General features: G+C 43.4%; 1 protein-coding gene across 1 annotated transcript in view; it reads left to right on the top strand.

The window, feature by feature from the left end:
• LOC143275968 (protein O-mannosyl-transferase 1-like) overlaps positions 1-14,062 on the top strand; it is a 58,722-nt gene that overhangs the window by 32,622 nt on the left and 12,038 nt on the right. Inside the window, exons 7-13 of the mRNA XM_076580328.1 lie at positions 954-1,019; positions 4,217-4,310; positions 5,389-5,544; positions 6,082-6,311; positions 9,998-10,090; positions 11,946-12,042; positions 13,905-13,997. Coding sequence (XP_076436443.1) covers positions 954-1,019; positions 4,217-4,310; positions 5,389-5,544; positions 6,082-6,311; positions 9,998-10,090; positions 11,946-12,042; positions 13,905-13,997 — 829 coding nt within the window. The remainder of the gene's footprint in view (positions 1-953; positions 1,020-4,216; positions 4,311-5,388; positions 5,545-6,081; positions 6,312-9,997; positions 10,091-11,945; positions 12,043-13,904; positions 13,998-14,062) is intronic.

Here is a 14,062-nt window from a genome sequence, read left to right as displayed (position 1 = left end):
CAAAATATTGCAGGCGGAAGGCTCTCATACTGAAGAGGTGAATGTTAACAAAGAATACCACAATTCTGACAACGGAAGCTAAAGGTTGGGTCATTGAGACACCCACTGGACATCCGAGGGGTCTGTGTAGAGGAGAAGAGAGGACTGGCCGTACTGAGTGAGTTAATGGTTTCTCCAGTCAATGGGAAACCATTTACAGCTTAGTCTTTTGTGAAGGACTATGACTCTCAAACTAGGAGGCAAAATTTGTTCACTAAAACGGTGAAAATCAGTCAAGAATTGTCGATTTAATCAGTTTAATCGAAGCTTTGTTTTCATGCTTCCGGAATCCATAAACAGCTCATTTAAGAGTGCCAACCGTACCAAACAAGAATAAACGAAATCCGAATAGTGTATTGGTCCACAGGAGAAGTAATCATGAGTAGAGTGAGTTAATGGTTTCTGTGCACATTATTATTATTATTATCACTACCTTTTTTATATTATAATTATTATTTATTTATTTACTTATTTATGTACGCTTATCTGTTATTTATTCACCTTTGTTTTTTCTTTTTTTTTCAAGGCCTGACTAAGCGTGTTGGGTTACGCCGCTGGTCAGGCATCTGCTTGGCAGATGTGGTGTAGCGTGTATGGATTTGTCCGAACGCAGTGACGCTTCCTTGAGCTACTGAAACTGAAACTGAAACTGTGCACAGGCACGAAACAGGCTGAATGGGTGTGCATAGAGAAAGAGACAGCTGTGAATTGTGAGCTTTAGGTTTTTATGAACACCTTGTAACTTTAGCACCGTCCTTCAGATGTGTTTGACTCTGTGTGTGTGTGTGTGTGTGTGTGTGTGTGTGTTTCTTGGGGGGTGTATGTGTGTGTATGTGTGTGTGTACATGCATGAGTGCGTGCATGTGTATGTGTTTGTGTACGTACGTTTGTGTGTGTGTGTATGTGTGTTGCAGGACCATGTCTGTGCAGTGGTGGTTCTGGTTGGCGCTGACTGGAATCAGTTTCACATGTTGTCTCAGGTAATGTAATCAGTTTCACCTGTTGTCTCAGATAATGTAATCAGTTTCACCTGTTGTCTCAGGTAATGTAATCAGTTTCACCTGTTGTCTTGGGTAATGTAATCAGTTTCACCAGTTTCATCATGTAATCAGTTTCACCTGTTGTCTGGGGTAATGTAATCAGTTTCACCAGTTTCATCATGTAATCAGTTTCACCTGTTGTCTTGGGTAATGTAATCAGTTTCACCAGTTTCATCATGTAATCAGTTTCACCTGTTGTCTGGGGTAATGTAATCAGTTTCACCAGTTTCATCATGTAATCAGTTTCACCTGTTCTCTCAGGTAACGTAATCAGTTTTACCTAAAGGTAATCAGTTTCACCTGTTCGCTTAGGTAATCAGTTTCACCTGTTCCCTCAAGTGATGTGATCAGTCTCACCTAAATGTAATCAGTTCCACACGTTCCCTCAGTTAGTGTAACCAGTTTCACCTAGAGGTAATCAGTTTCACCTGTTCCCTCAGGTAACGTAATCAGTTTCACCTTAATTAGTCAGTTTCACCTGTTCCCTCAAGTGATGTAATCGGTTTCACCTATATGTAATCAGTTCCATCCCTCAGGTAATGTAATCAGTTTCACCTGTTCCCTCAAGTAATTATTTTCACCCAAAGGTAAACAGTTTCACCTGTTCCCTCAGGTAAACCAGGGGGTGGGAGGGATGAACAGAAGAGGGAAGGGTTTACACACACATACACAGACACACACACACACACACACACACACACACACACACACACACACAAGGCTTCTGACAAGCTTGAAATCTTGGGGGGTCTCAGAGGGTCACTCTACTGCAGCACACTGATCACACCTGCTGTGCAGCTTACATGCAATGGCAGGTATACCTTCCAATCAGATTATAACCATCCAGGTGTCTGGCCCAAGAATGGTGAAGGGAAAGAACTCTTCTTCATAGCTTTGACTGAAGATAGTAAGCATATAAAATCGGTTACAGACAAACAAATTATAGAAATGAAAAGAAGGAGGAAGAAGCAAAAGTGAATGCTCTTTCTCTCTCTTTCTCTCTCTCTCTCTCTCTCTCACACACACACACACACACACACACACACACATACATATATGTACATATATAACTTTCTATATATAAATACCATTTTCATTTACTTCTTTCTTTTTCTTTTATTAAACAAAAAGTGGAGTGATGGCCTAGAGGTAAAAACATCCACCTAGGAAGCGAGAGAATCTGAGCGCACTGGTTCGAATCCCACAATCGCCAGTATTTTCTCCCCTTCCACTAGACCTTGAGTGATGGTGTGGACGACGGGTGCAATAGCCGAGTGGTTACAGCGTTAAACTGTCAATCTGAGGGTCCCGGGTTCGAATCACGGTGGCGGCACCTGGTGGGTAAAGGGTGGAAATTTTTATGATCTCCCAGGTCAGCATATGTGCAGACCTGCTAGTGCCTGAACACCCTTCGTGTGTATATGCAAGCAGAAGATCAAATACGCACGTTAAAGATCCTGTAATCCATGTCAGCGTTCGGTGGGTTATGGAAACAAGAACATACCCAGCATGCACACCCCCGAAAACGGAGTATGGCTGCTTACATGGCGGGGTAAAGAACGGTCATACACGTAAAAGCCCACTCGTGTGCATACCAGTGAACGCAGAAGAAGAAGAAGAAGGTGTGGACGTTAGTCATTCAGATGAGACGATAAACCAGGGTCCTGTCCTGTGTGCAGCATGCGCTTAGCACACCTAAAAGAACCCATGGCAACAAAAGGGTTGTCTCTGGTAAAATTCTGTAGAAAAATCCACTTCAATAGGAAAATGAATAAAATTGCATGCAGGAAAAAATACAATAAAAAAGAAAAAAAAGGGTGGCGCTCTCAGTGTAGCGACAAGCTCTCCATGGAGGAGAGCAGCCCGAATTTCACACACAGAAATCTGTTGTGACATAAAAGAGTGATACAATAATATAATGCAGTGTAATATTGTTTGTTGAATCCTTATACAATACCATACAGTTTTGTTTGTTGAATTTTTATACAGTACAATGCAGTATTCTTTGGTGAATCCTTATATAATACAATACAATGCAATATTGTTTATTGAATCCTTATATGATACAATGCAATATTGTTTGGTGAATCTTTATACAGTACACTGCAATATTGTTTGGTGAATCCTTATACAATACAGTGCAATCTTGTTTGTTGAATCCTTATACAGTACAGTGCAATATTGTTTGTTGAATCCTTATACAATACAATACAATGCTGTATTGTTTGGTGAATCCTTATACAATACAATACAATGCAGTATTGTTTATTGAATCCTTATACAATACAATACAATACAATGCTGTATTGTTTGGTGAATCCTTATACAATACATTATACAATACAATGCAGTATTGTTTATTGAATCCTTATACAAGACAATGCAAAGCAATATTGTTTGGTGAATCCTTATACAATACAGTACAATATTGTTTGTTGAATCCTTATACAATACGATACAATACAGTATTGTCTGTTGAATCCTTATACAATTCGATGCAATATTGTTTGTTGAATCCTTATACAATACAATGCAATATTGTTTGTTGAATCCTTATACAATACAATGGAATATTGTTTGTTGAATCCTTATACAATACAATAACAATACAATATTGTTTGTTGAATCCTTATGCAATACAATGCAATGTTGTTTGTTGAATCCTTATACAATACAATGCAATGTTGTTTGTTGAATCCTTATACAATACAATGCAGTGTTGTTTGTTGAATCCTTATACAATACAATAGAATGCAGTATTGTTTGGTGAATCCTTATACAATACATTATACAATACAATGCAGTATTGTTTATTGAATCCTTATACAAGACGATGCAATGCAATATTGTTTGTTGAATCCTTATATTGTTTGTTGAATCCTTATGCAATACAATGCAATGTTGTTTGTTGAATCCTTATACAGTACAGTGCAATATTGTTTGTTGAATCCTTATACAATACAATGCAGTGTTGTTTGTTGAATCCTTATACAGTACAGTGCAATATTGTTTGTTGAATCCTTATACAATACAATGCAGTGTTGTTTGTTGAATCCTTATACAGTACAGTGCAATATTGTTTGTTGAATCCTTATACAATACAATGCAGTGTTGTTTGTTGAATCCTCGGTGTGCAGCATCAAGTACTCCGGGGTGTTCACCGCCCTCATCATTCTGTTCCTGGCGGCTAAAGACTACTGGGCCATGCTGGACGATGCCTCCCTGTCTGATGTGAGTGCTGGTCCTGATGTGTTGTGGGACACCCACCTACATCTCCTTCTTCTTATTCTTCTTCTTATTCTCCTTCTCCTTCTTCTGTTTTTGCTTCTTCTTCTGCTTCTTCTTCTTCTTCTGTTCTTGCTTCTTCTTCTGTTCTTTCCTATTCTTATTCGTCGTTCTTATTATTTTATTTTATTTCAGTTTATTTCTTTATTTTTATGTTTTGTGTCGTTCGTTCTTTATTTTTTATGTCGTTAAATGGGCAGAATTGTAAAAAGGCCTTTACTGTGCCTAATTCTTTACCCATTAAAGATTCAATCAATCAATCAATCTTCTTCTGCTTCTTCTTCTTCTTCTTCTTCTTCTTCTTCTTCTTCTTCTTCTTCTGTTTTTGCTTCTTCTTCTGCTTCTTATTCTCCTTCTTCTTCTTCTTCTTCTTCTTCTTCTTCTGTTTTTGCTTCTTCTTCTGCTTCTTATTCTCCTTCTTCTCCTTCTTCTTATCCATCTCTTTCTTCTTCTTCTCCTTCTCTGCTTCTTCTTCTCCTTCTTCTCCTTCTCCTCCTTCTTCTTCTTCTTCTTCTTCTTCTTTTCTTCTTCTTCTCCTTCATCTTCTTCTCCTTCACCTTCTTCTTCTCCTCCTCCTTCTTTTTTATTCATGGGCTGCAATCCCCACGTTCACTTGTATATACACGAGTGGTCTTTTTTGTGTATGACTGTTTATACCCCACCATGTAGGCAGCCATATTCTGTTTTGGGGGGGGTGTATGCTGGGTATGTTCTTGTCTCCATAACCCACCGAACACTGACATGGATTACAGGATCTTTAACGTGCTTATTTGATCTGATCTTGTGCTTCCGTATCCACACGAAGCGGGTTCAGGCACAAGCAGGTCTGCACATATGTTGACCTGGGAGATCAGAAAAATCTCCACCCTTTACCCACCAGACGCCATTACTGAGATTTTGAGCCGTGGACCCTCAGATTGAAAGTCCAACACTTTAATCACTTGGCTGTTGGGAGGAGGAGTGGGGGGGGGGGGGAAGAACAGTGGAGGTGTGTTGAGAGACGCTGTGTGCCGTATCACTACAGGTGTGGCTGGTGAAGCAGCTGTTGGGGCGGGGGATGATGCTGGTGGGGGTGCCGGTGGGCGTCTACCTGGCTGTCTTCTACACTCACCTGTCCATCCTCACCAGGGCTGGTCCCCATGACAACGTCATGACCAGCGCCTTTCAGGCCAGTCTGGAGGTACAGGCCGTCCGTATGTCTGTCTGTCTGTTGTGTTGTGTGTTGATATGTACCTGTCTTGAGGTACAGTCTGTCTGTCTGGTGTGTCGCGTGTTTGTCTGTACCTGTCTCTTTCTCAGTGTGGATTTCTGGTGTCTGTAGTTGTGTCTTTTATCTGTTGGTTACTTGGTACGTCTCAGTGTGTGTTTGTGTGTGTTGATTTCTGTCCGTGTCTGTATGTTTGTATATTGGTGTGCATATGTGTGCATGTGCCATGTTGTGTGTGCGTGTCTGCATCTGTGTAGATGTGTGTGGTGTCTGTATGGGGTGTGTGTGTGGTGTGGTGTGTTGTTTAGTGTATGTGTGGTGTGTGTGTGATATGGTGTGGTATGGTGTAGTGTGTTGTGTGTGTAGTGTGGTGTGTTTGTGGTGTACGTATAATGGTGTGTATCGTGTGGTGTCCGCGCGTGCATGTCTTTACACACACACACACACACACACACACACACCCCGTCCCTCCCTCTCCTCAATGACGACTGTACTGCACTCCGACCCCAGGGTGGCCTGGCGGCCTTGACCCGAGGTCAGCCACTGCACGTGGCGTATGGCTCGCAGATCACGCTGCGCCACACGACCAACGTGGGGGGAGGTCCCTGCTGGCTCCACTCACACTCCCACGTCTACCCCATGCGCTACCCTGACGGAAGGGGCAGCTCCCACCAGCAGCAGGTCACCTGCTACGTCTTCAAGGACGTCAACAACTGGTGGATCGTCAAGCACCCGCACAGGTGAGGGCCAGGTGTGTCGTTTTGTTAACCACAACTTGATAAGTTAAGTACCTGCACAGGTGAGGGCCAGGTGTGTTGTGTTGTTAACCCCAACTTGTATTTGTATTTCTTTTTATCACAACAGATTTCTCAGTGTGAAATTCGGGCTGTTCTCCCCAGGGAGAGCGCGTCGCTACACTACAGCGCCACCCATTTTTTTTGTATTTTTTTCCTGCGTGCAGTTTTGTTTGTTTTTCCTATCGCAGTGGATTTTCTACAGAATTTTGCCAGGAACAACCCTTTTGTTGCCATGGGTTCTTTTACGTGCGCTAAGTGCATGCTGCACACGGGACCTTGGTTTATCGTCTCATCCGAATGACTAGCGTCCAGACCACCACTCAAGGTCTAGTGGAGGGGGAGAAAATATCGGCGGCTGAGCCATGATTCGAACCAGCACGCTCAGATTCTCTCGCTTCCTAGGCGGACGCGTTACCTCTAGGCCATCACTCCACATCTAGGCCATCACTCCTCTTGGTATGTCAAGCATCTGTACACAGGTGAGAGCCAGGTGTGTCGTGTTGTTAACCCCAACATGGTACGTCAAGCACCTGTACAGGTGAGAGCCAGGTGTGTTGTGTCGTTAAACCCCCAACATGGTACGTCAAGTACCTGTACAGGTGAGAGCCAGGTGTGTCGTGTTGTTAAACCCCCAACATGGTACGTCAAGTACCTGTACAGGTGAGAGCCAGGTGTGTCGTGTTGTTAAACCCCCAACATGGTACGTCAAGTACCTGTACAGGTGAGAGCCAGGTGTGTTGTGTTGTTAACCCCCAACATGGTACGTCAAGCACCCACACAGGTGAGAGCCAGGTGTGTCGTGTCGTCAACCCCCAACATGGTACGTCAAGTACCTGTACAGGTGAGAGCCAGGTGTGTCGTGTCATCAACCCCCAACATGGTACATCAAGTACCCACACAGGTGAGAGCCAGGTGTGTCGTGTCGTCAACCCCCAACATGGTACATCAAGTACCTGTACAGGTGAGAGCCAGGTGTGTCGTGTCATCAACCCCCAACATGGTACGTCAAGCACCCACACAGGTGAGAGCCAGGTGTGTCGTGTCGTCAACCCCCAACATGGTACGTCAAGTACTTGTACAGGTGAGAGCCAGGTGTGTCGTGTCGTTAAACCCCCAACATGGTACGTCAAGTACCCACACAGGTGATAGCCAGGTGTGTTGTGTTGTTAACCCCAACATGGTATGTCAAGTACCTGTACAGGTGATAGCCAGGTGTGTTGTGTTGTTAACCCCAACATGGTATGTCAAGCACCCACACAGGTGAGAGCCAGGTGTGTTGTGTTGTTAACCCCCAACATGGTACATCAAGTACCTGTACAGGTGAGAGCCAGGTGTGTCGTGTTGTTAACCCCAACATGGTACGTCAAGCACGCACACAGGTGAGTTCCAGGTGTGTCGTGTTGTTAACCCCAACATGGTACGTCAAGCACGCACACAGCTGAGTTCCAGGTGTGTTGTGTTGTTAACCCCAACATGGTACGTCGAGCACGCACACAGGTGAGAGCCAGGTGTGTCATGTCGTCAACCCCCAACATGGTACGTCAAGTACCTGTACAGGTGAGAGCCAGGTGTGTTGTGTTGTTAACCCCCAACATGGTACGTCAAGTACCTGTACAGGTGAGAGCCAGGTGTGTTGTGTTGTTAACCCCAACATGGTACGTCAAGTACCTGTACAGGTGAGAGCCAGGTGTGTCATGTCATCAACCCCCAACATGGTACGTCAAGCAGCTGTACAGGTGAGAGCCAGGTGTGTCGTGTCGTCAACCCCCAACATGGTATGTCAAGTACCTGTACAGGTGAGAGGCAGGTGTGTCATGTTGTTAATCCACGACGTGGATTGTCAAGCACTTACACAGGTGAGAGCCAGGTGTGTCGTGTCGTTAAACCTCCAACATGGTACGTCAAGCAGCTGTACAGGTGATAGCCATGTGTGTTGTGTTGTTAACCCCAACATGGTACGTCAAGTACCTGTACAGGTGAGAGCCAGGTGTGTCGTGTCATTAAACCCCCAACATGGTACGTCAAGCAGCTGTACAGGTGAGAGCCAGGTGTGTCATGTCATTAATCCACAACGTGTATTGTCAAGCACTCACACAGATGAGAGCCAGGTGTGTCGTGTCGTTAAACCCCCAACTTGGTACGTCAAGCACTCACACAGCTGAGAGCCAGGTAAAAGGTAGAATTCTGTTGCCCGTTGTTAACCCCAACATGGTATGTCAAGCACTCACACACAGGTAAGAGCCAGGTGGTGTCCTATTAACCCCGACCATAGTACGTCTGTAACCGGTGTATGATAATTGTGTCCAGCTATGACCATCAGAACAACAGTGGAGGTAACTGCTGCCCTGACTATCTGGGCTAGAATTTGATTATAGTGGAGAGTGTCTTGCCCAAGTTACATCCCTTCTCTCCCACTCAAGAGGGCTTAACTCTCTCCATACGAACGGCGGAAGAGACGACGTTAACAGCGTTTCACCCCAATTACCATCATCAAAATATTGCAAGCGGAAGGCTCTTATACTGAAGACGTGAATGTTGACAAAGACTACCACAATTCTGACGACGGAAGCTAAAGGTTGGGTCATTCAGACACCCACTGGACATCCGAGGGGTCTGTGTAGAGGAGAAGAGAGGACTGGCCGTACTGAGTGAGTTAATGTCAGTCAGTTTTGGGGTGGTACCCAACAGCCCCAAGGCTGCAGCAATAAGAGCCAGTGCAATCGTACGCCTAGTTTGAGAGTAATTGTCTTTCACGAAAGATTAACAGGTGAAAAAACAACAACATTTAATTGCACAAATCTGATGTCAATAATTTATGAATCAATTTAGTACTGATTGGCTCATCTTTTTATTTATCAACATCAGTGATGCCGAGTTCTTCAGGGATGAGACCCAGCAGTCTATGTTTGTTAACCCCATGAGTGCTGAAGACTGAAGAAGTGAGATCAGTTTGTGTGTGTGTGTGTGTGTGTGTGTGTGTGTGCAAGCAGTTGCCACTGCTCATATCGAAACAATCAATAATCATGTGCTAAGTTCATATTCTGAATCTCTCTCTCTCTCTCTCTCTCTCTCTCTCTGTGTGTGTGTGTGTGTGTGTGTGTGTGTTTTATCTTCAGTTTAACGTCTATTCACTATAAGTGTTTTTAGACGGAAAGAAGTAAAGAAGTGGATAAAGGAAAGGGAATGCATGTGAATATTAGTGTAAAAAGTATTCATGTTATGTATCAGAGGAAAAGTATGTTATAAGAAAAGGTTTAAAGAGATTGTGGTGTGTATTGAATGAGATGTCATGGGAAGGAGAATATGTATATGCATATCAACAAGTATTAACCTACAACAATGTAAATATAAATAACAACATAAATTATAACACATCAAAGGAGGATACCAACTGGACTGGGGTTTAAAATTTCCGAAAACATTCTAAGCAATGAATAATCATTCAAAATCTTTTCAGTGGCTAATGAAATATTGGAAGAAAAGTCACCAACTACATCTGTATGTGTGTGTGTGTGTGTGTCTATCATTATGTGTGTGTGTGTGTGTGGGTGTGTCTATCATTGTGTATGTGTGTGTGTGTGTGTGTGTGTGTGTGTCTATCATTGTGTGTGTGTGTGTGTGTGTCACAGGAACAGTCTGGTGGTGGATGAACCGCCGGTCCCAGTTCAGCACGGAGACATCGTACAGCTGGTACATGGTATCACCAGTCGTGCCCTCAACAGGTCAGTGAGCACGTGGTTCGGTTCTCTGCTGTGCTGTGCTGTGCTGTGTTGTGTTGTATCGTACAGCTGTTGCGTGGCATCACCAGTTGTGCCCTCAACAGGTCAGTGAGCACATGGTTCTGTGCTGTGCTGTGCTGCACTGCACTGTGCTGTGCTGTGCTGCGCTGCGCTGTTCTTTGCTATGCTGTGCTGTGCTGTGTTGTGTTGTATCATACAGCTGTTGCGTGGCATTGCCAGTTGTGCCCTCAACAGGTCAGTCAGCACATGGTTCTGTGCTGTGCTGTGCTGTATTGTATCATACAGCTGTTGCATGGCATCACCAGTCATGCCCTGAACAGGTCAGTCAGCACATGGCTCTGTGCTCTACTGTGCAGTGCTGTGCTGTGCTGTGCTGTGCTGTGCTGTGTTGTACTGTATTGCATCGTACAGCTGTTGGGTGGCATCGCCAGTCATGCCCTCAACAGGTCAGTGTGCACATGGTTCGTTTCTTTGTTGTGCTGTGCTGTGCTGTGCTGTTCTTTGCTGTGCTGTGCTGTTCTTTGCTGTGCTGTGCTGTGCTGTGCTGTGCTGTGTTGTATCGTACAGCTGGTGCATGGCATCACCGGTCGTGCCCTGAACAGGTCAGTGTACCCATGATTCCGTGCTGTGCTGTGCTGTGCTGTGCCGTGCTGTTTTGTATGGTATTGTGTTGTACTGTGTTGTATTGTATGATATTGTGTTGTGTTGTTTTGTGTTTTGTTGTTTGGTATCATGTTGTATTGTATGGCATTGTGTTGTTTGCTGTGTTGTGTTGTTTTGTTTTGTATGATATTACATTGTATTGTACTGTATTTTGTATTGTGTTGTATGGTATTGTACTGTATTCTGTTGTATTTTATTCTGTTGTACTGTATTGTTTTGTATTGTATTTTGTACTATGTTGTATTGTGTTGTGTTTTATTGTCATGTCATGTTGTATTGTGGGGTGCATTGTATCATATTGTATCATATCAGTTCATATTGTATTGACCTGGGGAATGCAGAAGAAGAAGAAGAAGAAATACTGTATTGTATCATATCATGTTGTATCGGGCTTTCAGCAGGGAGAGCGCATCGCTTCAGTGCAACACCACTTTTTTTTTCTTCTTCTTTTTTTATGCGTCTGTATTTGTTGTCCGTTTTTGTCACAGCTGTTTTCTCGGTGTGAAACTCAGGCCGCTCCCCTCGGGGAGAGCACCTCACTGTGATGTAGCGCCACCTTTCTTTTTCTGCCTGCGAATTTGTTTGGTTCCCCATCAGAGTGGATGAATAACATTGATTAGAGTGTTTGTTGTTTGTTTGCTGTGTAATATAACATTGATTGGAATGTTTGCTGTGTTAAATAACACTGATTGGAATGTTTGCTGTGTGAAATGGCACTGTTTGGAATGGGTTTTTTTGCTGTGTTAAATGACAGTGATTGGACTGTTTGTTTGCTGTGTTAAAAGACATTCATTGGAATGTTTGCTGTGTTAAATGGCACTGTTTGGAATGGGGTTTTTTGCTGTGTTAAATGACAGTGATTGGACTGTGTTTGCTGTGTTAAAAGACATTCATTGTAATGTTTGCTGTGTGAAATGGCACTGTTTTGAATGTTTTGTTTTGTTGTTTTTTTTTGCTGTGTTAAATGACAGTGATTGGAATGTTTGTTTGCTGTGTTAAAAGACATTCATTGGAATGTTTGCTGTGTGAAATGGCACTGTTTGGAATGGGTTTTTTTGCTGTGTTAAATGACAGTGATTGGAATGTTTGTTTGCTGTGTTAAAAGACATTCATTGGAATGTTTGCTGTGTTAAATGACACTGACTATGAACTGTCTACGTTGTTTGTGCTGCAGCCATGACGTGGCAGCACCGGTGACCCCACAGAACCAGGAGGTGTCGTGTTACATCGACTACAATGTGTCCATGCCCACACAGAACCTGTGGAGAGTGGTCAGTCATGCCGGTCGCTTCACTGCGTTGCTGTTGTGTCTGTGTTCATCTGTGTGTGTGTGTGTGCGTGTTTGTGTGTGTGTGTGTGTGTGTGTGCCGTGGAAGCTGCGATACATAGACTAGAAATGAGTGTGTGGAGGAGGGGGGTAGAGGAGGTGCAGGGTAATGTGTGGTGTGTGTGTGTGTGTGTGTGTGTTGGAGCTCATGTACATTTATATGTATTTGACTGTGCTTTCATATCTATGAAACTGCATGTTTGGTGCATATCTGTTATGCATGTGTGGGTGTATGTGTGAATGTGTGTCTTCATGTTTTACATTTATTTGCTTATTATCATCATTGTTGTCTTATTTATTTAATTATTTATTTATTGTTATTATTATTATTATTATTATTATTTTATTATTTTCATTACTACTACCTTTTTTAATATCACGATTATTATTTATTTATCTATTTATTTATGTAAGCTTATCTTTTTTTTTTCTTTTTTTTCTCAAGGCCTGACTAAGTGCGGTGGGTTACGCTGCTGGTCAGGCATCTGCTTGACAGATGTGGTGTAGCGTATATGGATTTGTCCGAACGCAGTGACGCCTCCTTGAGCTACTGAAACTGAAACTGAAACTGTTGTGTGTTCATGTCACGTGTGTGTCTCTGTCAAGTGGGTAGAGTGTTTTAATGTCAGATTCGTGCCCTTGTCAACTAAGTAGTGTGTTTTCTTATCAAGTGGGTAGAGTGCTTTAACTCACTCAGAACGGCCAGTCCTCTCTTCTCCTCTACATAGACCCCTCGGATGTCCAGCGGGTGTCTGAATGACCCAACCTTTAGCGTCCGTCATCAGAACTGTGGTATTCTTTGTCAACATTCACCTCTTCAGTATAAGAGCGTTCCGCTTGCAATATTTTGATGATGGTAATTGGGATGAAACGCTGTTAACTTCGTCTTTTTCGCCATTCATATGGAGAGAGTTAATGTCAAATTCGTGCCCTTGTCAGCTGAGTAGTGAATTTCTTATCAAGTGGGTAGAGTGTTTTAACTCACTCAGTACGGCCAGTCCTCTCTTCTCCTCTACACAGACCCCTCGGATGTCCAGTGGGTGTCTGAATGACCCAACCTTTAGCTTCCGTCGTCAGAACTGTGGTATTCTTTGTCAACATTCACCTCTTCAGAATAACGTCATCTCTTTCGCCGTTCGTATGGAGAGAGTTAATGTCAAATTCATGCCCTTGTCAACTGAGTAGTGTGTTTTCTTATCAAGTGGGTAGAGTGTTTTAATGTCAGATTTGTGCCCTTGTCATCTGAGTAGTGTGTTTTCTTGTTAAATGACGAATGTTTGTTCTTGTCGAGTGATTAATGTGTGTTCTTGTCAAGTGATTCATGTGTGTTCATTTCAAATGTCTGATCATGTCAAGTGAGGAATGTGTGTTCTTGTCAAGTGCTGAGTGTGTGTTCGTGTCAAATGTGTGTCCTTGTCAACTGAGTAGTGTGTGTGTTCTTGTCAAGTGAAGAATGTGTGTTCTTGTCAAATGTGTGTTCTTGTCAAGTCAGTAGTGTGTGTGTTCTTGTCAACTGAGGAATGTGTGTTCTTGTCAAATGTGTGTTCATGTCAAGTTAGTAGTGCATGTGTTCTTGTCAAGTGAGTAGTGTGTGTGCATGTCAAGTGACGAATATGTGTTTGTCATCTGAGTGATGTGTGTGACAGGACAGATGTGTGTGTGTGTGTGTGAGTAACAGGACAGGTGTGTGTGTGTTGGGGGCTGGGGTGACAGGTGTGTGTGTAACAGGACAGGTGTGTGTGTGTTGGGGGCTGGGGTGACAGGTGTGTGTGTAACAGGACAGGTGTGTGTGTGTGTGTGTGGCAGGACATTGTGAACCGCCAGTCAGAGGGGGACAGATGGCAGACCATTCAGAGCCAGGTGAGGCTGGTCCACCTCAACACTTCCACAGCACTCAGGGTCAGTGTCTGTCTGTCTATCTGTCTGTCTGTGTGTCTGTGTAAATGCGTGTCTATTAGTGCATG

This window comes from Babylonia areolata, chromosome 31 (assembly GCF_041734735.1).
Source record: "Babylonia areolata isolate BAREFJ2019XMU chromosome 31, ASM4173473v1, whole genome shotgun sequence".
NCBI lineage: Eukaryota > Metazoa > Mollusca > Gastropoda > Neogastropoda > Buccinidae > Babylonia > Babylonia areolata.
Note: the sequence above shows the minus strand (reverse complement) of the source record. Positions and strands in the feature narration are given on the sequence as shown.